At 33.9% G+C, this 25,239-nt stretch overlaps 1 protein-coding gene across 3 annotated transcripts in view; it reads left to right on the top strand.

The window, feature by feature from the left end:
• The window catches only part of RBMS3 (RNA binding motif single stranded interacting protein 3), an 835,235-nt gene that overhangs the window by 228,622 nt on the left and 581,374 nt on the right, over positions 1-25,239 (top strand). For all 3 annotated transcript variants that reach the window (XM_049766066.1, XM_049766067.1, XM_049766065.1), the window contains exon 3: positions 17,717-17,775. In XM_049766066.1, coding sequence (XP_049622023.1) covers positions 17,717-17,775 — 59 coding nt within the window. The remainder of the gene's footprint in view (positions 1-17,716; positions 17,776-25,239) is intronic.

Below are 25,239 nucleotides of genomic sequence, written 5' to 3'. Positions count from 1 at the left end.
CAAATGTACTTGGAGCTTACACTGGTTCTGTGCCAAAGAGATCAGTCTTGAGGGCACAATGTGTTTGTGGTCATATATAGTCTAGAAAATTAAAGCCATACCAATTGTATGCAATTGCTCCTGGCTTGTGAAACGTATGGGATCCTGGGGAAATAAAACTGAGCTCTGGCCTTGGCTAGCACAAGCCTTATGCCCTGCGCCACCACTCTGGCATCTCAGTGATTGCTTTTGTCTCTGCACTCAGAAATTACTCCAAAAGTTCAGGGGACCATATGGATCCCAAGAATCTAACCTGGGTCTGGTGCATGAAAGCAAACACTCTCCCTACTGTTCTATCTCCCAGTATCAAGACACATATTCTTCCTCAGTTTCAGTATATTATTCTGTAATTAAAGACTGGCAGCAAACATTGTTATCATCTGCCCTCTATTCTCCATTTGGGGAATGCTCGCTAGGCTGCTTTTTAGTTTTTGCTCCCAGTAATGTGAATTTTATCCTTTAGTTCCACTTTAAAGGTGGGTTTTGAGTGACTCATTTTCTAATGTTTCTTAGCTGTCTGCTCTACTATTATACCTGGTGCATATAGACAAGAATTTGCAAAGATCATAGTTGACATAAGGTCAACTACCTTGGAGCCTGAAGACTGCCACCTTTGTCCACCTGTACATCAGAGATTTCAAACATTCCTCCTAAAAGTATGAACCATATGCTGTTAAACAGTAAGCAGAGTGATGTTTGCAGAGCTGGTCTGTGCAGTTGGGGCTGTGCTATTGATTTTGCTCATTAGTGAAATTTTTTTCTTCACATGCATTTTCAGGCACTCTCCACATCCAAATCTAAACTTTTAAAAATAGCTAGAATAGAAAGAGAGCTTGGAAGCATTAGAATCAAATTTGTCCAAAGTCACAAACTGACACTGAAAAGTATGTCCATTCCCTTATTACTTCTGTATTAGTACTACTTCAAACATACTTATTAATGTGAATACTTGAATTTGTGCAAAAGGGAGTTAGCACAGCAATGTCAAGACTGAATCTAGTCATGCTCAGGTTTTTTATGCTACTCTGAACAGGGTTCAAATTATTTTTCCAATACTTCAATCTCCTACTCATTGCAGGAGCTGCTATGCCTATGTATATGGCACATGCCTTGCATTCATCCAATCTTCCTTCAGTTCCAAGCATCCCATAATAATCCTTGAAGCACCACTAAGAGTAATCCCTGGGCAATTGAGGAGTCAGCCTTGACTCCAGTTGTGGCTTAAAAACAGCAACAATTATAATAACAACAATTGATTCTTAATCCTGAACTCAGATGACAGAAAAATAAAACTCACACTTTGGGATACCAGAGATTCTGGAAGCCATTCAAATAATTATGTTTCCATGGTATTATTGGGAAGTACCAGCCTTTTATTCCCCCTACTTTTTGAGCAACAACAGGTAGTGCTCAGGTCTTAACCCTTTGCTTTGTTCTCAGAAATCACTTCTGGCATTATTAAGTACCATATAACTACCAGTCAAAGGGTTTGAGAAACATCCATGTTTAGAATCTGAATGAAAAAAAGGGACATGTAATGGAGATGATGGAAAATTTGTGTAAGGAAGAAGGCAGTAACTAGATCAGTGTAAGCCTAGGCCCGCAGAGAGGAATGTTTCACTGGTAATTCAACTTATTATGACTGGTTTGCTATGTGAGAAGTTACTATTCAATTGTCAAAGTTCTGTTCTACTAGAGAGAGGCCTGCATTTCGAATTTAAGTATAAATTGAAAACAGGAGGAGCAAAGTTGCATGAGCAGATAAATCACTCAGGAAGTCTGTCTGAGACTCCAAGGGAGAAACCTAGTGATATCCAGGAAAAATTTTACAAGAGAAAAAGGTGAGATATAAGAAAAGAAGAACAGATGTGGCTGGGATGAACAAAAGTTTGAGGAGAAAAGGGGGAATGTGCTGCCCTACTGCCCTAGTAGGAGACTATTACCTCAGTGGCACAGAATGTGGTCGTATTCATGCTCTAGACATTTTATTTATTTATTGGTTAAGCAAGACAGTTTTTATTGAAACTAATTTGGAAAGATGTGAGTAAAAAGGGGAAGTATGTGCTTAAGAATTCCAGAGTGGAAATAGGCAAGAGAAAAGTGTGTATGTGTGTGTATGTGTGTGTGTGAAAGAGAGACACAGACAGACAGACAGACAGACAGAGACAGAGATAAAGAGAGAGAGGGGAGAGAAAGAGAGAGGGGGGGAGAAGAAGAGAGAGAGATCCCAGTGAGATACATGTGTAAGGGAGAAAAAGCCTTTGATTTGATTTTGTTTTTAGGTCATGCCTGGAGATACTCTGAGTTTACTGCTGGCTCTGTGTTCAGGAAACACTTTTGATGGTGTTCATCAGACCGTTCAATGCTTGGAATCAAACCCGTTCAAGGCATGCAAGAGAAATACCTTATCTGATGCAATATCTTTGTAACCTAAAATTTTATAAAGTCCTTTGAACTGGAATTAATTTACTAACCTAGGGATTGTACAATTTAAAGACACTGAGTCTTTCTCTTTGTACCTAGTTGCCTTATTTTAAGGAAAGCTGCATCAAGACAGAGAGGAAGCAGATTGAAATGTTAGCAAAGAATGTTCTCTGAAGTTTGGCTGTTTGAGATTCAATCCTGCTTTTGCTTATGATCTAGGTAAAACTACTCAAGGAATCTCACTTTATAGATGAGATAAGCTATCTTGTCTGTAAAATAGTGACTATGTCTACCACTTTGGAGGGGTATTGAAAAATCACAGATATCACTGAGAGTTTAGACATGGCTGACCAATAGAAATATTATAAAAGTATCAATTGAGCTCTGGAGCCATAGCACAGCGGTAGAGCATTTGCTTTGTACTAAGCTGACCCAGAACAGACTTGGGTTTGATTCCTGGTATCCCATATGGTCCCCCGACAGCCAGGAGTGATTTCTGAGTGCATATCCAGGAGTAACCCCTTAGTGTCACTGGGTGTGGCCCACTCCCCAATAAGTATCAATTGAGGCAAATAAATTTTGTACATAAGATGTTTTATTTTATTTATATTTTTCTTTGTTTTTCTTAAGGCTACATCAAATGTATTTGGAGTTTACACAGGCTCTGTGCCAAGAAGATCAGTCTTGACTTAGTTTGAGGGCACAATGTATTTGTGGTCATATAAAGTCTAGGAAATTAAAGCCATGCCAATTGCATGCAAGACAAACATCATGTCCTCTATACTATTGCTTTAAATTCTATTGTGGATATATAATATAATTAATAATATTATAGATAACATATAATATATATTATATATGTATTATAATATGTAATTATATATATATTTTGTATTTTGGGGCCATACCAGGTGATGCTCAGGGGTTACTCCAGGCTATGCACTCAGAAATTGCTCCTGGCTTGGGGAACCATATGGGATGCTGGTATTTGAATTACTGTTCATCCTGGATCTGCTACGTGCAAGGCAAACACCCTACTGCTGTGCTATCACTCCAGCCCCTATTGTGGGATAATTTTAAACGGAAGAGCCATGAATTTTGGCTTGATAACCTTGGCTCTAATAAAAAGAGTTATTAAGGGGATAGAGAGGAATTGCTGTGGGTAAAGCTGTTGACCCCAGTTTTACTGCAGTACTCCCTATGGTACCCCAGGCCTGTCAAGAGTAATTCCTAAGCATAGCATAGGAGTAAGCCCTGAACAACTCTGGGTATGACCTCAAAACAAGAACAAAGAGAGAGAAACATCAAAATTATAATCTTAGTGAAGTGCTTGAATCTTGACATCACACAATTGAGTTATTTTTTTTTATTATTATTATTATTATTTTTGGTTTTTGGGCCACACCCGGTAACGCTCAGGGGTTACTCCTGGCTATGCGCTCAGAAGTCACTCCTAGCTTGGAGGACCATATGGGACGCCGGGGAATCAAACCGTGGTCCGTCCTAGGCTAGCACTGGCAAGGCAGACACATTACCTTTAGCACCACCATGCCGGCCCCATACACACACAATTGAGTTCTTAAAGACAATGGTGTAGGGGTGCCATATGGTTAACAATCAACCCTAATATGAATAAACTATGAGCTGACATTGATGAGAACCAAGGAATTCTGGGGTCAATTGCTGTTGATGAAGTATAATGACTTTTTTGATTGATGCCAGGAAAAATTAAAATAGAGAATGGGTAAGCCTGTGTCAATGAACAATGAACTAAAGCCAAGGTTACTATAAAGGTTAGAGAAAAAGCGTCTGAGAAATTTAGAAAACATTGAAGAGTTTGTTCTCAAGAATGAGCTAAGCAAGCAATTAAGCCTTCCTTGGAGACTAAGTGAAAGATAAGCTTTGACTTGGCTTCTACAATAAATGGGAAGCCATATGAGTGCAAGGCCATGTACTTCCAGCAATCTTTTGTGAGGGTTTGATGACTATTCCATCAAATAGTCAAATGGTAAAGAAAATAAGTTATTTTAATGTTTTACATAATGGAACATTGAGGATACAAAAGTAATATGGCATTTTGACATGACACAAAGCATGTGCATTTAAGATATATTTTTACTTGTATGTCATATATATATATATTTTTAAATTAATTATTTCATATTTTAATTACTATTTATCATTAAATTTGCTGGTCTCTTTTCTTTTCATATAAATTACCATTAATTGAATTTTTCTTTTTTTATATTTTATTCAAACACCTTAATTACATACATGATTGTGTTTGGTTGTTAGTCATGTAAAGAACACCATCCATCACCAGTGCAAGATTCCCATCACCAGTGTCCCAGATCTCCCTCCTTCCCACCCAACCCCTGCCTGTATTCTAGACAGGCTTTCTATTTCTCGCATACATTCTCATTATTACGATAGTTCACAATGTAGTTATTTCTCTAACTAAACTCATCACTTTTTGTGGTGAGCTTCATGAGGTGAGCTGTAACTTCCAGTCTTCCTCTCTTTTGTCTCTGGAAATTATAATTGCAGGAATGACTTTCATTTTTCTTAAAACCCATATATGAGTGAGACCATTCTGTGTTTTTTTCTCTCTCTCTCTCTGATTTATTTCAGTCAGCATAATAGATTCCATGTACATCCATGTATAGAAAAATTTCATGACTTCATCTCTCCTGACAGCTGCATAATATTCCATTGTGTATATGTACCATGGTTTCTTTAGCCATTCATCTGTTGAAGGGTATCTGGGTTGTTTCCAGAGTCTTGCTATGGTAAATAGTGCTGTAATGAATATAGGTGTAAGGAAGGGATTTTTTTGTATTGTATATTTGTGATCCTAGAGTATATTCCTAGGAGTGGTATAGCTAGATCATATGGGAGCTCTATTTACAGTTTTGGAGGAATTCCATATTGCTTTCCATAAAAGTTGAACTAGACAGTATTCCCACTGGCAGTGGATAAGAGTTCCTTTCTCTCCACAACTCCGCCAACACTGCTTGTTCTCATTCTTTGTGATGCGTGCCAATCTCTGTGTTGTGAGGTTGTACTTATGTCATTTATAAAAGCAGGTATCCTATATGACAAAGGGTTGAGTAATTTTAAGTAACATGCAGCAGAGCTCAAATTCAAGTCTATATGAATTGCTTTAAAAGTCCACTATTTTTATAAATTAACAAATACTATATAAAATATTCTGAACAAATTAAAATCTACTGTATTCCTTATGGAATGAACCCTATAGTATGTGATTTTTCAACTCCTTTATTGTGGAACTCCCTCTCATTTTTTAAAAAAGATTTTACTAAGATAGTAGATTACATAGGTAATATAACTCAAATATATAAACTATAATGAAGGGTTGTTAATTCTATAAACTATTGACATACTGGATTTATATAAGTTTGAAGTTTGTATTTATTTCTGTTTAAAGAACCTTCAAAGATAGTAACCTATTATTAAATGTGACCTACCATGCCACTATTCTCACTATATTAGTGCTCTAATTTATTTCAACAACTAATTAGCCACAAGAAGCAACAACTGAAGAGAGCTACAAATCATAGCTAATATATTTTCTTTAGATATTCTTTACAAAGACTTACAAAAATAAAGCATAATTCTTTAATGTTAAATTATCATTAGATTAACAAAATTAAATATAATTTCAAGTAAAATATCTGGAATGAATTGTGTGTCTAGTATTTTATCATGTGATATCATTTGAACAAAAACTAATAGTCTTTTAAATCTTGAAAGTAGTCCTTCATATCACTTTACCCTCTGGAAACATGCACAAAACAAATCATAAGTGATTTTTTATTTTTTTTTCTATCAAAACATTGTCCTCATTATTTGGTATTTTCTGAGCAATACAAAATATCCACAGCCATATCTAGCTAACTGAATCAATGTTTTTGATGTTGGGTAAATACATCTGCTTTAACCAACACATCAACACACTATACTGAACATTTAGGTTTGAGAACCATTGTCTTAAAGTTGGTCAGGTTGTTAAGGAAACCTAATAGTAAAATAGGTGCATCTACTTGTAGCAAAAATGCTACAATAAATAGAGCACTGATGTATTTGCTTCAAAAACATAGATTTGGGGACCAGATTAATAGCACAACAGGGAGAATGTTAGCCTTGCATGCTGCTGACTCGAGTTTGATCTCAAACATTACATCAAGTCCAGTGGGCCTGAAAGAGTGATTACTGAGTGCAGAGCCAGGTGTAACCCCTAAGCAACACCATGTGTGGCCCAAAAGAAAAAAATTATTATTGTATTTCTAATCCCTAAAAAGTATGAAAAGTAGATTTGATTGTCAAAATACTTCTTACTCAATATATTTTTCGATTTCACCTAGAGAATTTAAATTTTTCTCTATAGTATGCTATCTTGTCATATTGTGCTCACTACCAATTTTATAGTAATGATAGGCATTTGAGTTTTTGTGATAGATTAATAAAGATTATTTGGTATGACACCATGATGTAAAATTGCTATTCTCTCTTGAGAAAAGAGGAAGAATAGCCAAACTATATGCCGAGAATTAGATTCTAAATTATTAGTAGTTTCTCTGGAATATACTGTATTTTTTGTTTACTTTGTTACTGCTCACTAAAAATGAAGGTCACCGAGCTAAGAGAAATGATATAGGGTATGGAGGAAATAGTCACAAAATCACTTTGGAAGAGGACTATTATCTTTTTTAAATCCTCACTTCTATTTCTTTTCCCAATATGCCTAGGTGAAAAAGTTCTAAGCAGGGGCTTGATTTACAGCTCCATGACTAGAAGCCCAGGCAATGGAGGCCTGGCTTCAATCTCTAGCATTTCATGACCTTATGAGAACTGCTAGATGTGTCCTTGGTATTTCTGGAGTACTTCTGGTCAGGGTATATCTGCTGTCTTTAGCACTGCTGGACTTGAGCATCTACCTGTCAGGTATACTGTCAAGGTTGTCTGGCTGGGTGTTGTTCCTGGGTTCTCTAGCACTGCTGGTAGACTCATATAAAATAATGTATTGCTTTTAAGGTTGCCAATGACAAAAAATACAAAATAAATACTGTAAATAAGAAATTAATCTTATTATTTTTGAGGCTTGATATATAAGATCAAGATATCTGTAGAGTTATTTCTACCCACATTTCTCTCTTTTACTATACAGTCATTGTCTCATATGTCTTCATGTGCACTGATATGCATTCTAATCTATTATTTTACTAAGCCAAATAATAATTAATTAGAACCTCCCATTAACAGTGTTTTACCATAATTTCCTCCATAAAGTTTTTATTCTTTGGACAGAGATACATGATTATGTTTTGATGTAGTGGGAACAGGACCTCAGAACATGAATTTTGGGAAATTCTTTTCAGCCTATTATAGCTATACAGAGATTTGGTAACTTTTTATAGACTGGGCTTGTTAATATTTCAGAATATTAATGGACTGGAAACATTTGTTATAGACATATTCTGGCTGCTGCTCATCTATCAAAACAATACATGCAGAATAGTCCATGGATTTTTAAAATAATAGATACATCTATTAGTATAAAATAATATATAAACTATGTAAAAGTAAGCAAACAACTACATATGATAAAGGATAATGTTTCATCTATTAAATAAATGTGATAACATTTTTTACTTTGGTATCATGTAAAACACAAGTGAAAAATGATCTGGCTAGGATTTAATTGACCATGTTGACTCTATTTACAGGCTATGTCTGTATTTTTTGAATTACTATATACAGTGGGTGATTCAGAAAAATGATTCAAAAATAAATTCTTTATGGAAAATATCTATCAAATTGATGCCTTCATAATTCATGAAAAGTAGGTTCATAATAGCTCTATTTTCTCTTCAGCTTTGGAAAATATAAAATGTCATTATTTTAAATTAGACTTACATGGGTATAATCAAGTGTGTCAACAAATATATTTCAATGCAGTTTCTATTTATGAGTAAGAATATATGCCATAGAGAATTAACTCTGTCTTTATAAAATTAGTTTAACATTTGTGTCCACAAACTAGAATTAAAATATTTAAAAGATTATGCATGAAACATAAATTTATAAAACCCAGTATAACATTCAAAATATAGTATATATAGAAATAGAATAGATACTAGGGCATTATTACAATAAAAAGAAAATATTATTTGAAGCATGGCTATATTTTAAGATAATATAATAGCTCCATATAACTATTCACAGATAGGATGTATGTGTGTGTGAAAAAAAAATATATATTTATATCAAAAGGGAAACCCAGAAATACTATATTTGTAGTTTTGTTCATTATTTATTAAGGTTATAATGATCCACATGGAGACAATTGTAACCTAAAAAAATAAAGACTTCATTTATATTCCTAAGAAGTTATATCCTTGAGGAAAGTGGACTGTGTATACCTTTTTGTCTGTCTATAATAGAATATAAATATAGACAGCTATCAATTAGATATGACTAAAATTTTTTAAATTGGGAGACATATGGGACCAGTGCTTAGATATTTATTTCCAGAGACTTTTCAATAATTTGCCATCTTTCCCCAAAATCGTAGTTTGTTTTCTCACATGTATGACTCAAAGATACATTTTCTAAGCATTGAAGAACTTGACTCAAAACTTCAGAGGAAATTGTGCAAGCAAGTATTTATTTTAAGAATAATTTTGACCAGGCAGTATCAAAAAACTGAGGAATGCAGGCAAACTTGCACTAGGGTTCTCTTTGTGACTCAGAAGTGCCATTTTCACTCCAAGTCAGTGCAACCAAAGTGAAGGAGAAGCACCAGCCCAAGAGGAGGAAACTTCTAGTCACCACAGCTGGGATCCACCCAGACATAGAATTCCATAGATGAGAAGGCAGAAAGACAAGAAATGGTCCTCTTTGTGACTTGGAAGAGCCTTTTTCACTCTAGATTACTCCACGGAGTTCAGATGCTCTGCTTTACTATGCAGCCGTACAATTATTCCAGTTAATGTACAATACTACAACTTATAAAAATAACACCACTACACTGTAAAAATCACAATAAGAAAGCAGCAAAGAACTCCATATTTCTTAATGAATGAAGATAGTAGTTCTGAAGAGCCAACTAGTATCAATCACCTATATAATCTTTGTGATGACTTCAGAAGCAAATTTTGAGTATTTTCAAGAAACTCAAAAAGAAATCATGGAACAGACAGCCAATAAAATTCAGAGTATATGAGAAAAATAATGAGAAATGTTCAAACAGAAATGACAGAAGATAAAAATTAAATGGCATGAATATCTTACTGGTAGCCTCATTAGCAGATTAACAGAATAGGTGAGTTCAAAGAAAACAAATCTAGACAATAGCAGAAAAATGGAAAAAAAGACTTAAAATAAATAATGGTTGAAAAAACCTTCACATAAAGACAATATGACAATAAAACTTTGGTATAAACTTACCAGAAAACCAGAATAATTAAGACCCAAAATTCAGGAATAAAGACCCTCTGAAGAAGCAACAGTTAGACATCATGCTGAAAAATTCCCAGAGTTGAAAAGTGCATGCATTCACATCATGGATGGCCAAAGATTACCAGCTAAAGAGACACAAATAAAAATGCCCCAAGACACATCCATGTCATAATGTCTAAAATCATAATTTAAAAAACCAGGGAAATTAAACTTATATGACCACATCAATAGATGCCAGAAAATAATTTTATGATAGTAAACATCATTCATTATAAAAACTCAACATGTTGCGAATTGAAGGGACTTTCATCAATCTACCAGGGGTCCTCAAACTTTTTAAACAGGGGGCCAGTTCACTGTCCTTCAGACTGCTGGAGGGTCATATTATAGTAAAAACAAAAATTATGAACAAATTTCTATGTGCACTGCATATATCTTATTTAGAAGTGAAGAAACAAAATGGAAATAAATACAATATGTGGCCCACGGGCCGTAGTTTGAGGACCATTGAATTCTAGACAAATACAATTTGCCAAATGCCATTGACAAATATAACACACTTTGAAGAAAAATTAAAAAACTTTCCTTTAGATCAACCCATTTTCACTACTTCTATTCAATGTTATACTAGAAATACTTGTCATAGAAATTAGGCAAAAAATATATTTATCAAAAGCATCCAGATACAAAAGTAAGAAGTCAAGCTCTCACTATTTGCAGCTAGTTTAAACTTTATTTAGAAAATCCAAGACTACAAAAAGCTTCCAGAAATAAAAGATTTGTATAGTAAAGTGGTAGTTTACATAATCAGCATTAAAAATTTATCCATCCTTATTTTTATATACAAATAATGGAAGAGAAGATAAATATATTTAAAAAAATCTCATTCAAAATTGTGACTCAGAAAATCAAGTACCTGATGTCAACTCAACTAAAGAGATTAAGGACCAATACAAAGAACATGATAAAAACTGCTTCAAGAAACAAAAAGGGACACAAAGAAAGGAAACATATCCCCTTCTCATAGATTGAGGATTAGCATAATTAAAATGGCAATACTTCCCAAAGCATTATACAGATCTAATATAATACTTACAAGGAAATGAATGCATACTATTTTTCAAAGAAATTGTATAACATATTTTAAAGAAATAGATCAAAGATTCCTGAAACTCATATTAAGAAATAAAACTTCACAAATTTGTAAAGCTATCCTTAGGAAAAATTTATAGGAGGCATCATATTCCAAAACTTTAAGTTGTACAATAAAACAGTAGTCAGTAAAACAGCTGGTACGGAAATATATTTGGATCAATAAAATTGATTTGAATATCCTGAGAGTGACCTTCAGGTATATTATCAATTAATCTTTGACAACGGGAAAAGAACTATGAAGTAGTACAAGGAAAGTCTATTCACCAAGTGGTGTTGGAAAAGCAGGTTAACAATATGCCAAAAATAAAGAAAGGAATCAGACCACTTTTTAATGGTCTATCCTAAAGATAAGTCAAAATGTATAAAAGACGAATATATCAGGTCAGGCTTAAAATTATAATGCACAAAAGAAAGTATAGTCAAAACAACTTCATAACATTGATTCTAAAGCAACTTCAGTGATGAAACATAACTGACCAAGCAAGTGGAATCAAAGATAAACAAATAGATGTACATTAAACTAAGAATCTTCTTCGCCTCAAAGTAAAAAGTGAGTAGGATACAAAGACTACCCACAGAATGGAAGAAACTATAAATCCAATATCCAACTATGACATGAAAAATTGCTCCAAATCATTAATGAACAGTGATATGCAAATCAAAAAAATGAGATGTTACCTCACGTTCATCGAAGAAACTGGCACATATGAAAAATAACAAGAAAAACTACTGCTTACACAGTTGCTGGGAGAAAGGGACTCTCATTCAGTGCTGGTGGGAATATAGACTGGTCCAGGCTTTTTTGGAAATAATTTTGATATTCCTCAAAATACTAGAAATTGAGCTCTCATATAATCCAGCAATGTTGCTCCTGGTGATATACCCAAAGAGCCTATAACACAATACTGAAAATCCTTTGCACTCCTATGTTTATTGCATTACTATTCACAATATATAGAATCTGAGCAGAACCTAAGTGCCTGAGAACAGATGAGTGACTAAAGAAACTACAAAATGGTCGATCTACGAAATGGAACACTATGCAGCTGTTAGGAAAAAAGTGTCAAGAAATTTGCTTATACATGGGTTGATTAGTAGAATATTATGCTGAAATAAATGAGTCATAATGATACAGATATAGATTAATTTCATTAATTTGTGGAATATCAAAAAGATAGTATGTTAATAATGTACAGAGACAATAAAGACAATGACTAGAGGACCCATCTATGGCATAGTTTTCTACAAAGATCAGGGGAGAGATGTTAGGGCAGAGACAATGATAGTTGGAAATGTTCACTATGGCCAATAAATGGATGATGAAAGGGGATAAAGCAATATTCATGCTAACAATATTGCTACTCAGTAACAATATTGCAAAGCACAATACTGAAAGGCATAAAGGAAAGAGAAAGAGAATAAAATATCTTCCCAAAAGGCATGCTGGGGGTAAAGTGGGAGGGAAACTGGGGAGGATCATTAGTCATAGAAAATTTTGAGTGTGAAGGTTGTTGCTGGATGTTGGATTATTGAAAATCATTCTTGAACAACTTTGTAACTGTGAGGGAAAAAAGGTTTTATGAACAACCTGGTAATCATGGTGTTTATATAAAGCAAAATAAATGAAGTCATAAAATTTGATTATACATTGACATATTTGGAATAAGTCAGTGGGAGAGCAGTAGACATAGAATGATCACACTATTTGTGGTACATAAATAAATTTGTATGGTAATAATATCCAAAGACAATAGGGACTAGGACCAGGAGGATCATCCCACAGTAGAAAACTTGCCAAAAATAGCCAGGGAGTACAGTTAGGGGAGCAAAGGTACCACTTTGACAATGACAATTGGAAGTCATCTCTCTAACAAAAACTGGATGCTGAAAGGATATAGTGATATGCCTGGCATATTTTAATTAACAATATTGAAAATCACAATGTCTAAAAGAAAAAGAGAGAAGAAAAAATGTCTGCCACAGAGGCAGGCATTGGGGAGAGCAGAAGAGAGGGCAGGAGGTAAAGTGGGACATTGATGGTGAGGAATGTGAGCAGGTAATGCGTGTAGTACAACATATGACTACAAATCAATCTTGAAGAACTTTGTATTTGTGTCTATCATGGTAATTAAATTAATAATTTATTTACAAATTAAAAAATATCTACAGAGGGTTAAAATATTAGTCTTAGGTACTATTGACAAAGTAGGATAAAGAGAAAATTAATATTAAGTTTACCCAAATGTTATAACAGTAATTTTAGTGTTCCTTATCATTTCAGTTTTTAAAAAATGAAATGCCAACTTTGCCTTCATTGTTTTTTTGGCATTGCCGGGCAAGGAGTATGTGGCAGCAACGATGCAGAAAGTAGGTACTTGTCATTATGAGGGTTCGAACATGAACTAAAACCACTGACCCATTCAGTAAATTCTCCTATTGTATAAAACATATTGTAGCATTTTAAATGATTGTTAATGCATAATATTATAACCGAATTTATGCAGTTCCCTGTGTATGTACTTATTCGTGCTCCATTGTTTTATGTCTAACTATTGAATAATCTCAGCTAGAGAGTAAATAGGAATGGAAAATCAGAAAATCATGTAGTTGTCTATTCTGAACAGCTAAGTTCAGTAGTAGAGTGCTTGACTTGCATGCAACTTACCTGGGTTCTATTCTTTAAATATACTATTTATGGAAGATATACTATTGTAAGATATTTATTGTTGATATAAGCCTTGAAGGCTTTTAAAAGAAATTATTTCACTTTTGGTATATTATAAATATAATAGTCATTTTTATACTTATGTAAAGAAGAGGGTTGTCTATAATACTGAGATAATACAGGTTCATCCCTCTTTGATTTATAATTTCTATGAGACAGTCATTTATTGTTTTATTTTCTTCCCTAATTTCTCTTTTCTTAATCAACTCTTAATTAACTTTTTAAATTACAGGGATATGTTTTGGTTTATAAAGAAACGAATAAAAATTTTAGGAATACTTTCAGAAACCCTTTAGTAAGAATTTTTGTTTTAAGGGTTAGTCTAACTGAGAAGAGACGATTGCAAGTGGTTTTACCTTTAAATAATTTTCTTTTTCTAGGCCACATCCGGTGGTGCTCAGGGGTTACACTCCTTCCTCTGTTCTCTGTTCACTCCTGGCAGACTTGGCGGACCATATGGGATTGAACCTGGTTTGTTCCTAGGTTGGCCACATGCAAGTCAAACACCCTACCTGCTGTGCTACTACTCCAGCCTATATTTTTCTTTTAATGATATTCAAATTATATTAATGATGCTTTAACCTTATCAAATGAGATTGATCAATGATGCTAAAGTCTCATCAAAGTTTCTCAGGGACCCCAGAATTACTCCTGGTGGTTATGGGAGACTCATATTGTTGCTTTTTACTTCAGAGCCTCATAAATGCAAGATATGTGTTCTGCTTAAATCACATTCTTGGTCCAGCCCTCTTTATTTCCTATAATAAGATAATTTGGTAAATGTTGACTTGCATAGATAGTCCAAATATAGCTAACATTATAATAGCTAATTTTATGTTGTTTACACCATTGCCAACTAAATTAACTTTCAATAAAAGAATATATTATTGATTATTTAGCTCTAGGAAGAAAATTGAGCTTTAAACCTATCTAGATGTTTATATTAGGTGTTTCATAAAATAAGGCAATGAACAATTTTGAGAGAAAGACATTATGCATAGTACATGAGCTAATAGATATTTTGTTAGTAATATAAAAGAACAAAAATCATTGAATTGAGAAATGTTGCTGTTCCTAGTAAACACAGTGAAAACAGAGTTCATGAAATAACTATGTAAACCTTAAAAGTGAATCATCATTTGAGAAAAAATACTTACCTGCTAAATTTAGTGAAAGATATTGCAGTCTAACTAGTAATGTTCTAACCTGTCATTTTTCAGAATCTTGATCCCTTTCTACTTATCTAGATTAGCATATATCAAAGGCTGAAGACATTACATCTTTCTATAGAAGATGATGAGAGATAGTAATTGGAAAATAATTAATATGTAATGAACATATATTCTATACAGATACTATTCTTAGCACTTTAGGTAAATCCTATATAGCCCTTATTCCCAATCTATGAGAAAACACTAATATTTTATATACCATTATATATTTTATTGTATATATTTTTTAAAAACTAATTACATAAAATAATTAAGTCAAATTGTAAATAGGCATGTTGTATGTATTAATATGCTTGATAAAATAATATGAAGAATATATAAAACTTACTTAAACGACTTAATCTTCCCAGACTAAACTGTGATTTGAACCATGTCAGTTTATTGTTATGTAAATATCCTAGAAACACAAAAATACAGTACAAAAATGCCCCATGCACTCCTATGTTCATTGCAGTGCCATTTACAATAGCCCAAATTTGGAAACAACACAGTTGCCTGACAACATATAAGTCACTAAGGAAAGTGTGCTACATCTTCACAATAGAATACTACCCAGCTGTTAGAAAAAATAAAGTCATGAAATTTGTCTGTACGTGGATGGGTATGAACACCTTTATGCTGAGTGAAATGAGTCATAGAGAGAGAGAGACAGCCACAGACTAGTCTTATTCATCTGTGGGACTTAAGAAAAATAAAAGACAGTATGGTAATAATAGCAAGAGAAAAATAGAGATGAGGGCCAGAATAACCAGTCCATTATATGAATCTTACCACAGAGAGTGAAGAGCACAGTTAGGAAAATACCTGCACTAACAACTACCATGCCAGTAATTGTGAGAGAAGTAGACTGACTTCTTGAAGATAGAGGAAAGGGAGGAGCAAAAATGTGAATAATGCACTAGAAAAGGGTAGTGCACATTTTGTGACTGAAACCAAACTATGAACATTTTTACAACTATGGTGCTTAAATAAAATATCATTAATAAAAATGGTTGATTTTCAAGACTAGATAGAATTGCTCTTTTATGATATTAAAGAACTTCATCAATGTTTAGAGGTCAAATATCTGAAAAACTAAAATGGGACAGACATTTACTCTAATCTGCCATCATCAGCAGTAAAACTATACTTAAAAACTAGTAAAAGACTTCAGGGAATAAATGGTAATATAAAGATAATTAACATATACAAACACACAAATGTAGTTAAGAAAGTTAGTTTATTATGACATGGAATGTTTAAATTTTCCATATGTATGTAAATATTTTAAGGATCACTCAAGCCATACTAAAGGAAACACAATACTGTTACCAGCTCAACCAGCCTGGCCAATGATTTAATGCGAAGGTTAGAGAATGCAATGTGGTCAGGTCTGTTCTGTTCTCAGAGACCTCCATGGTCACAAGTAGCAGTTTTTAGGGATCTTCAGGGTTATACTTGGTGAAGCTTTGAAGACCATATGGGTAATTAGAATTGATCTACCATTCTCCTATCTCTCAACATTGTGCCATATAGCTTATATTTGCTAAGGACAACAATCTTAAAATGACAAGCTAAATGTTTTATGACTATTATACAATTAAAAAATTACTTGGAGTTTTATAAAGTTTTCTCTTGAATTTGCATAATAAATAATTCTTCCTATATTCACTTGAAAACATCTTTGGAATACTTAAAATGGTGTTTGGATTTTCTCTCGATTCATCTATTCATGCCTCCAAAAAATGTGGTTTAATAAAAACTAACTTTAACTCTTCATATTACCCATTATTTAAAAACAAAGTAGATATTTTATGAAATACAGTAAATAATGTTTTATAGATTTATTGCTATTTATGGTATGGTTATTTTTGCTTGGGGTCACACCCAGAGATGCTCAGGGATTATGTCTAGCTCTAAATCAGGAATTTCTTCTGGCTATGCTTAGGGAATCACATGGAATGCTGGGTCAATAAATCAAACAACCTATTCAAATTACTATTACTCAGGTCCCATGTACAAAAATTTTATAGATAAAATATAAGTGCATGATTTACTTATTCACAATAATTGTTTAACAAACTCTTATTAACTAGATACCAGTTATTGAGAATACAAATCTCAGCCTTTATCCTCAATTATTATCCAGTATAATATAGTTAGCAATTTTTTTCAATTTATCTTTAAACCAGTCTTAAAAACTATCAGCATTTCATTTAGCCCTAGCCCAAATCCCAAAAGTTGAATATTACAGTTCTCATTTTTATAGTTGAAAATATGTTGGCTTCTCAGAGTTTCAACACTAAGTAAGTGCCAAAGCTGGAAGCAAGCCCTGTTCAAACCGATGCCAAGGTCTGTGTTTTTATTTTTTTTTCCTCCATGAATCCACAGAGTGCAATTTACTTTGATCACAATCACTAGCAATCCCCTTTCAGCCACCTATGACAGCCTGACAGTTTTATATTTGAAGGTTTAACCTAGTGATTACGTAGGGAAGCACATTCTTGAGTTATAAAGAAGAGTCGGTGAAAAGAGATCATTCAGGTGTGAAATGGGAGTCCAAAACTTGTTTTCTCGGATTGTTGTTGCTCAATTGTGTGTGTACCAATGTTCATTAAGATGTTTTAAATATCTTTATTGAGCTATAGTAACATTGATCTTTTTATCCCGTCTCTTTCAGATATGGAAAAATTGTATCTACAAAGGCAATTCTTGACAAAAATACAAATCAATGTAAAGGTATGTGTAAGTTCATCTGTACCCTGCGCACTTACCTATGCAATTCCGTTGACAGATTCTTTATGGCAAAGCACCAGCTGCACAATATTCACTGTGTACAGTATATGGCAAACCTTTTTTAATAACTCTGAGGCTTTGATGAGTTGTATTTCTAGTAACATTGCTCATTAATTTTTTTCATTAGCAAACAAAATGAAAATCACAAATCAGAACAAGTATCAAATTGTTCCAGCATAAAATTAAATTACCTCCTAACAACTTTGGGTTGTCTGATTTGAATGATATCATCAGTGATGCAAATTTATTTCCTATATGAAAATAAAGAACTCTGGCGAAAACTTTCCCATACGAAACACATTTTAATCTCTCTGTTCTATAAAGCTTTAGCAACACTGCTTGACTAGGAATGAATTTTACTGATGGGCCTATTGTTTTGAAACTTTTGCTAGAACCATCTCACAGAATCTCAGCATTGCTACTGCTGGAAAGGTTCACCCTTCACCGTCTCTCCCTACTCATAGAAATATTTCTAAAGTCACTTAACTACACTCGTGGTTCATGTTTCTTCATGTCTGGAAATCTTGTACTCTTAAAAGCATTGCATAAAATTATGTGTGAAATCTATATGTTCTCTCTTGCATGATGATTTCTAACTGGAAAATTGAAATGTTTCTTGTAAAATGTGTTATTTGTTGTTCCTGTAATCCAGTTTTCGTTACAATCCTGAAACTAAGAAGTATAGTAGAGCCAAAATTATTCTAATTATACTCTTTTTCACAAGTAATAAAATGAGCACAATTTTTAGGAATGAAACTCATATATTGCAGACCTGTCCTAGTCTATTTCGGTAATAGTTGTTATAGTTTTCTATTCTAAAAACAAACATATGTTCCTCAAACTTAAATACTGTAAGACAAAAAATAATAGAAATAATTCCTGTCATATAAATTTTTTAAAATTTCAGTTAAGAAATTGTAAGGGCAAAAAATTGTTTCATTAAAGAAAAGTCAAAAAAACAATTTTTACATATATTAGCATTCATATATCATGTTACTTTATTTGAGAGTATAAAAGATAACTGTGTATTGTAGAATACACAAAGTATTGTAAAAAGAGAAAGTGGGCATTCCTTTTGACTGTGACAGTTTTCTTTTTATTTGTTTGGTTTTTTTGGGAGGTGGTCACACTCAGGGTTACTCATGGTTCTGAACTCAGAAATCGCTCCAGGCAGGCTTGGGGGACCATATGGGATGCCAGAATTCGAACCACCATCTGTCCTGGATCGGCTGAGTGCAAGGCAAATGTCCTACCACTGTGCTATCTGTCTGCCCTGACTGTGACAGTTTTAAAGCAAGGCTTAGTAGACATATTTGAGAAAGGTTCATCTTTAGCAGAAATAATTTCAGAATCTAATAGATGAGACTCACCAAACAGATATAGAGGACTACAGAAAAAGTAAAACTTTTGGAAGTGTAAAGGAAGTTATTTGGGGGCCGGAGAGAAAAAATGGAGGCAGGGTGTTGACCTTGCATGCAGAAGGATGGTGGTTCAAATTCCGGCATCCCATATGGTCAACCAAGCCTGCCAAGGGCGATTTCTGAGAGCCATGAGTAGAGCCAGGAGTAACCCCTGAGCGCTGCCAGGTGTGACCCAAAAACAAACAAATAAAAAAAATAATGTTATTTGAATATTTTGCACAGCATTAATTATTCCATAAGTATTTTAGCAGACATGATTCTGTTTCGGAACACTTAGTGGGATAGAAATGAGTGCAATTGGGGCCGGGAAGGTGGCGCTAGAGGTAAGGCATCTGCCTTGCAAGCGTTAGCATAGGACGGACAGTGGTTCGATCCCCCGGCATCCCATATGGTCCCCCCAAGCCAGGGGCGATTTCTGAGCACATAGCCAGGAGTAAACCCTGAGCGTCAAACGGGTGTGGCCCAAAAACCTAAAAAAAAAAATGTTAAGAAATGAGTGAAATTAAGTCACAGATATTAGAAAATAGAGGTAGAAAAAAAAACAATTTATATCTGAAATTCGTAACTTAAGAGAATGAAAGGAAACATCACACAATAACAGATCAAAAGAAAAGTGGGTCATCATGAGGATTTTCAAGGTCACATCTGAATATTGGGCATTAAGATGAGAGAAAGCATGCATAAAAAAGAAGGCAATATGTTCTTTCAATGCTGAGAATGATATCTGAACTACATACTAAGATAAGAAGTCCAGAAATGTTAGGAACAGGTTTGTAGGGAAGCATGATCAAATGTGTTTTGTGTATGCCATGTCAGAGGCCCTTGGCATAGTAATGCTGTATGATGACAGACATCTGTAGAGAGCTCAACACTATACATGGTAAATGAAGTGCAGAGGGTAAAGCACTAAAGAATAACATATTTAACTAGAATAGACTTTGTACATTTGAGTTGCCATCTGCGAGCTGGAAGAAATCTCGAAAAATGCACAAAACTGGAGCTATGACTAGAAGAGATTCTTTCTTCTCGGGTTTCTATAATCAGATAGTAAGATCAAAACACAGCATATTAGCATGCTGATTCTATTGCTTCCAGATATATGTTAACCATTTCTTAAGTATTTTGATAATATACATGCATATATAGCCATGCATATTGCCATCCAAGCCCAGGACACATTAATATAGACTGACCATCAATATGAAGATCAAATTGTTCTCAGACAAAAGCATGTGTCATCCTCAAAAAAATCCACTTTTGTCAAAAAACTGTGAAATTTAATAGGATGGGACTCCAGCCTGCATAGTAGTGCTGTATTACAGAGATATCTACTTAATGAACAACACTATGATGAGAGAATTTTAAATTGATAAGCAAGAAAAGCTATATTCTAATGTACAGAGTATTCCCTTGAAATTAATGAGTGGCATTTCAAAATTTCCAAGAGGATGATCTTTTACTTCTAGTAATACTGACCAAGGTTAATACTGTGTGTCATCTTTACCTGAGCTGCTATCCATATTTTCTTTCACCTATGTATTTATTGTATATTAATCTCTCCAAAGAAAGTTTTCAAAATTCAAAGACCAGAATGCCTATTTGCTAGAATACTCGCCTTTGATATTTAGGAAAATACATAATTGACTGCCATTTATTTATAGAAGAAAATAAAGATCTATGTGGCTATTTTAGAGCAACTTTTTGTGTGTATGTAAACATGTGGATACACACATGCAGACATGTGTGTTTGGGCTCCATACCAATTTTCAAGGGACAAGTCTATTTCAAGAAAGACTTAGACAACCAGGTTGGATGGTTCACTGCTAGAGCCCCGAAGATGAGGGGCTCTGTGCTTCAATAGACCACTAGTGTTATATAGAGCAATTCTTGGCCTCCATGGCTAGAATTAGTTATATTTGGGGTTAACAATACAGTTTCAGGGATTACTTGGGGGAGAGGGATTCAAACTTGTAAAACAGGGCCTCTGACCTCTCTGCTATCTCTCTAGTTAAGTACCTGTGTCTCATACACACACAATCACACACATGAATTAATATAATTTGACAAATGAAAATGCTTAAAATAAGTGTGTATCTCTTACACTTGCTGATAAAGCTAAATTAAATTATAATTAATAATTTCATAAGTAGTTTGAAATTACTAGTCTGAAACAATAAACAGAAACAGAGCAGGATATAAAGGAGAGAAGTAAGAGGAAAGAAAAGGGGAGAGAAGACAAAAGACTGCAAGAAAGAGTAGTAAGGAGGAACAAAGCAACCTTGGACTCATCTAAGAAAATTATTTAAGAGAAGTTTAGCTATATATGATTTTAAGAGAGGAGATTAGACCTGTGCCTTGCAAGGTTCTACTGAAGGAAGAGTCAGCAAGTAATGTATTTTTTGGTGCCCAAGATGACCACCTGCTTTTCCTGTTAAAATATAGTTTGAGCACCTGAAAGCCACATACCAGTGATGACACACGGAGGCTGGGTGAGGTGCAGCACTCGGTAACTCAGCTCCTCTGTGTGCCCTGAAAGATGAATCAGGACAAGCAGAGGACTGAGTGATGATGCCTGGCAGCTGGATGGGATGCAGTGGTAAGAGGGGGGCTGATCACTAGTCCCTAAAGCTGTAGTAAGTTTCAGCATGCTGTATACTGGTGTATAAGATGACCCCGACTTTTAAGAAGTTTTTCATGGGTTAAAAAGTAGTCTTACATGCTGGAAAATATGGTAGTCATTTTACCAAAAAAAATATTTCTAAGTCTGTGGATAATATTCTTGAATATGAACCTTGCCTTCATCAGAAACATGGGGGTGTAATCTGTATATAAGCATTCATGATCAGAAATGTTCTATTGGCACTTTCATGTTTGGAAGAAGTAATTCTCCGGTAATATTCTCAGTACTAATTGGAGTACGGACTTGCAGTAAAATGGCCCTTAAAATAGTTTGATAAAAAAGATAAGCAACTGAAAAGAGAACATTTGCTTTTGTAAAACAATTGTTTCAATTCTTCATTATCACCACAGGTACAAATTGTTGAAGTTGAGATGAATATCTGAGTTTACCGAGAGTTCAAGGAATTGATAAGGCCAGAGATTGAGTATCTAAAATTTTATTGACAAAGCAGAATTGAAGCAGAATTAGTACTGTAAAAAAAAAAAAGAATCCAGAATATATTTGCATAGATAAAAAATGTTATCAGAGATATATAGACCATGACACAAATGAATATGTTTTGCTTTACAGATTGTCTGATGTAAGATTCTAAATGAGAAAGAGGGAGATGCATATGTAATTAGGAGTAACAATGCTGTTCCACTAACAGATCTAGTTGGAGAAAAGATGATTTATAAAAAAAAACAGACAAAAAATCACGACTGGAAAATACTTCAAAAGATGTGTCCACAGGGCAAATTAAATTGTGATGGGAAACATGCATCATAAAGCAATTTGCAGTGACAGCTTATATCTGCACAAGTAGTAAACATCGCAACAAGCAGATTCCGGTGTTGGTTATTGTAAAACTGGTTTGTCCATTCATCACTAACATGCTAAATTGATATAGCCTCCTATATTAGTGAGTATGGGAAAAGAAATAAAGAGCATTTCCATAGGTTTTTGTTAAACATATAAATATACATAAATATGTATATATCCTGTGATTTTTTTCTCTACTAGAATAATTATAGGAAATATTATCTAACTTATAGACCTATACAGAATCATTAAAATGTTAATTATGAGAATAATATTGTTTAGTTCTGGAAATTATAATGATATGAGATAAATTTATGTATAACAGTATGAAAGTATAGCACATGAATTTGGGGGAGTGAATGTTGCTTACAAATTTTTCTGCTCAGTTTGAATACCGTCTCTCTACTTAGTAGCTGTATATCTTGCTTTAACTGTCTCAACTTTTCTGAGAACCTTTATTTTAACATCTTTAAAATGGCAGGAAAAAGTAAGATATCTAGAGATAGTATAAGAAGTAATAGGCACATCTTACATGAAGCTGATCTTAGTTCAATTCTTGGTACCACATATGATCTCCTGAGTATTTTGTTGGCGATCCCTGAGCATAGAGCCAAGAATAAGGACTGACAGACCTGAGAATTGCTCAAGAACCACCCTCCAAATAAAATGATGGTAGAGAGAATTTGAGAGTTAATGAGTTCATACATGGATGCTTACTCATGGTATTTGATGAATTTTTTGTAGAAAAATCAGGTGATATTAGTAGAAATGTAATAGAGTGGGGCACAATGGTAGGGTGTTTGCTTGCATGAGGCTGACACAAGATGGGTGTGGGTTCAATCCCTGGCATCCCATATGGTCCAGGAGTGAGTTTGGAGCACAGAGCCAGGACTATCCCATGAGAGGCACCAGGTATGCCCCCCCAAAAATAAACAAAAAAGAAATGTGATAGAGTATAATTGGTAGAAATGTGGTATGATTATAAAATTATAAATAAATAAAAAAACAACTCTTAAGAAAAATGGAGCTAATTTAAGTAATGATTTCATTGATTTATCTGTGAAACTGAAGTACCATATAATTCTTTTTGTTTTTATACAAAAGTGTCAGATGAATTAGGTAGAATTTTTGTCTTAATTTTAATAATGGATAGAAACTTTATTTCTTGATTATTGCTTTATTAAAGAAAGAATTTTAAAGAGTCTGGAAGTTAACATTTTCCAACAAAATCACTAAGAATCTAGAGCATGTTTTTAGAGAATGAAAATGAGAATGTTCTTCTTCAATAGGTTCACTGCTGAATCATTTATAAATTTGCCTACAAATTAAGACTATGCAATTAAGACCAAATATCATGGAAATGACATTCATTTCTAAAGATAGAATACAATCCCATTTTTCATGAAATAGAAATGCAGTATATGCTATGCAAGTTCAGTTTGAGAAGGTATATACATTTTTTTCTTAGCATTGAATAGGCACCAAAATTGAGCTTGATGTATTGATCTATAGATTCGTCTCCCCAAACTTCATTTTAACATCCAAAAAAATATATAATTTTTTCTTGTTCCTATGTCTCACTCACACATAGAGACAAGCCAGATAAACATATTCACTTCTTGTTTTGGAATGGGTCATTGAGAATTCATTCAACATCACTTCTCATTTTCAAGATTGTTGTCTTGGGTGGTGCGTGCACTGACAGCTTTCATTGTACGTAATATGGCAACATAAAAACAAAACAGTCGCCATTGGGCCAGAATGACCAGAAATTGTTGAGGGAAGCAGGCAACAACTCCAGATGGACAATAATGAAAAACAGACCACAGTTTATTCAGACACTCAAACACAAGTACCAAATAAGAGCTATTATAAAAAGTCACAGAAATTTGCACAGCTTTTTAAAAAATAAATTTTTGTGTCCCCATGTGCTTTGTTGCTGGGTTCTTTGTATTTTCTAAATTAAAAAGTCAGGGGACATTAATAAAAAATAAGGAACATTAAATGAATGCAGCCTTTAAAAACAAGGTGTAAATCTCAGCAATGACTTTCTGCTTTTTCAGTTTGACTTCCTTTGCTGCTGCAAACCCCAATCTACCACACCAGTTTCTTCTGACAGAATGTGTATTTGGAGTGAAGGGAATGAATAATGGATATTCCATAGAAAGTTTCCATACCTAATAGCCATAGAATATAAGAGAAGTTAGTGTGTGCCAAGCATATCAACTTCTAAGATTTTGAAAATATTCCTTTCTGCCTGTAGTGTCACAAGATGATGGAATTACACACACATACACACACATATACATACACATGCATATAATCTTAAATTGCCTTTTACTTTTCTTTAGACCCATAAAATAAGAGTTGAATAGAAAGCTCCAAAAGTTTTGAAATTGGTTTATGACTATCATTCTTTCTTTATTATGTAAATGTTTTATGTCTTCAATTGAATACATAAATCTGCATACTCTCCTTAATTTATAGGAGGGATAGATCCCCACT

This window comes from Suncus etruscus, chromosome 20 (genome assembly GCF_024139225.1).
Source record: "Suncus etruscus isolate mSunEtr1 chromosome 20, mSunEtr1.pri.cur, whole genome shotgun sequence".
NCBI lineage: Eukaryota > Metazoa > Chordata > Mammalia > Eulipotyphla > Soricidae > Suncus > Suncus etruscus.
The sequence above is the reverse complement of the archived record's forward strand: the minus strand, read 5'-3'. Positions and strand labels throughout refer to the sequence as shown.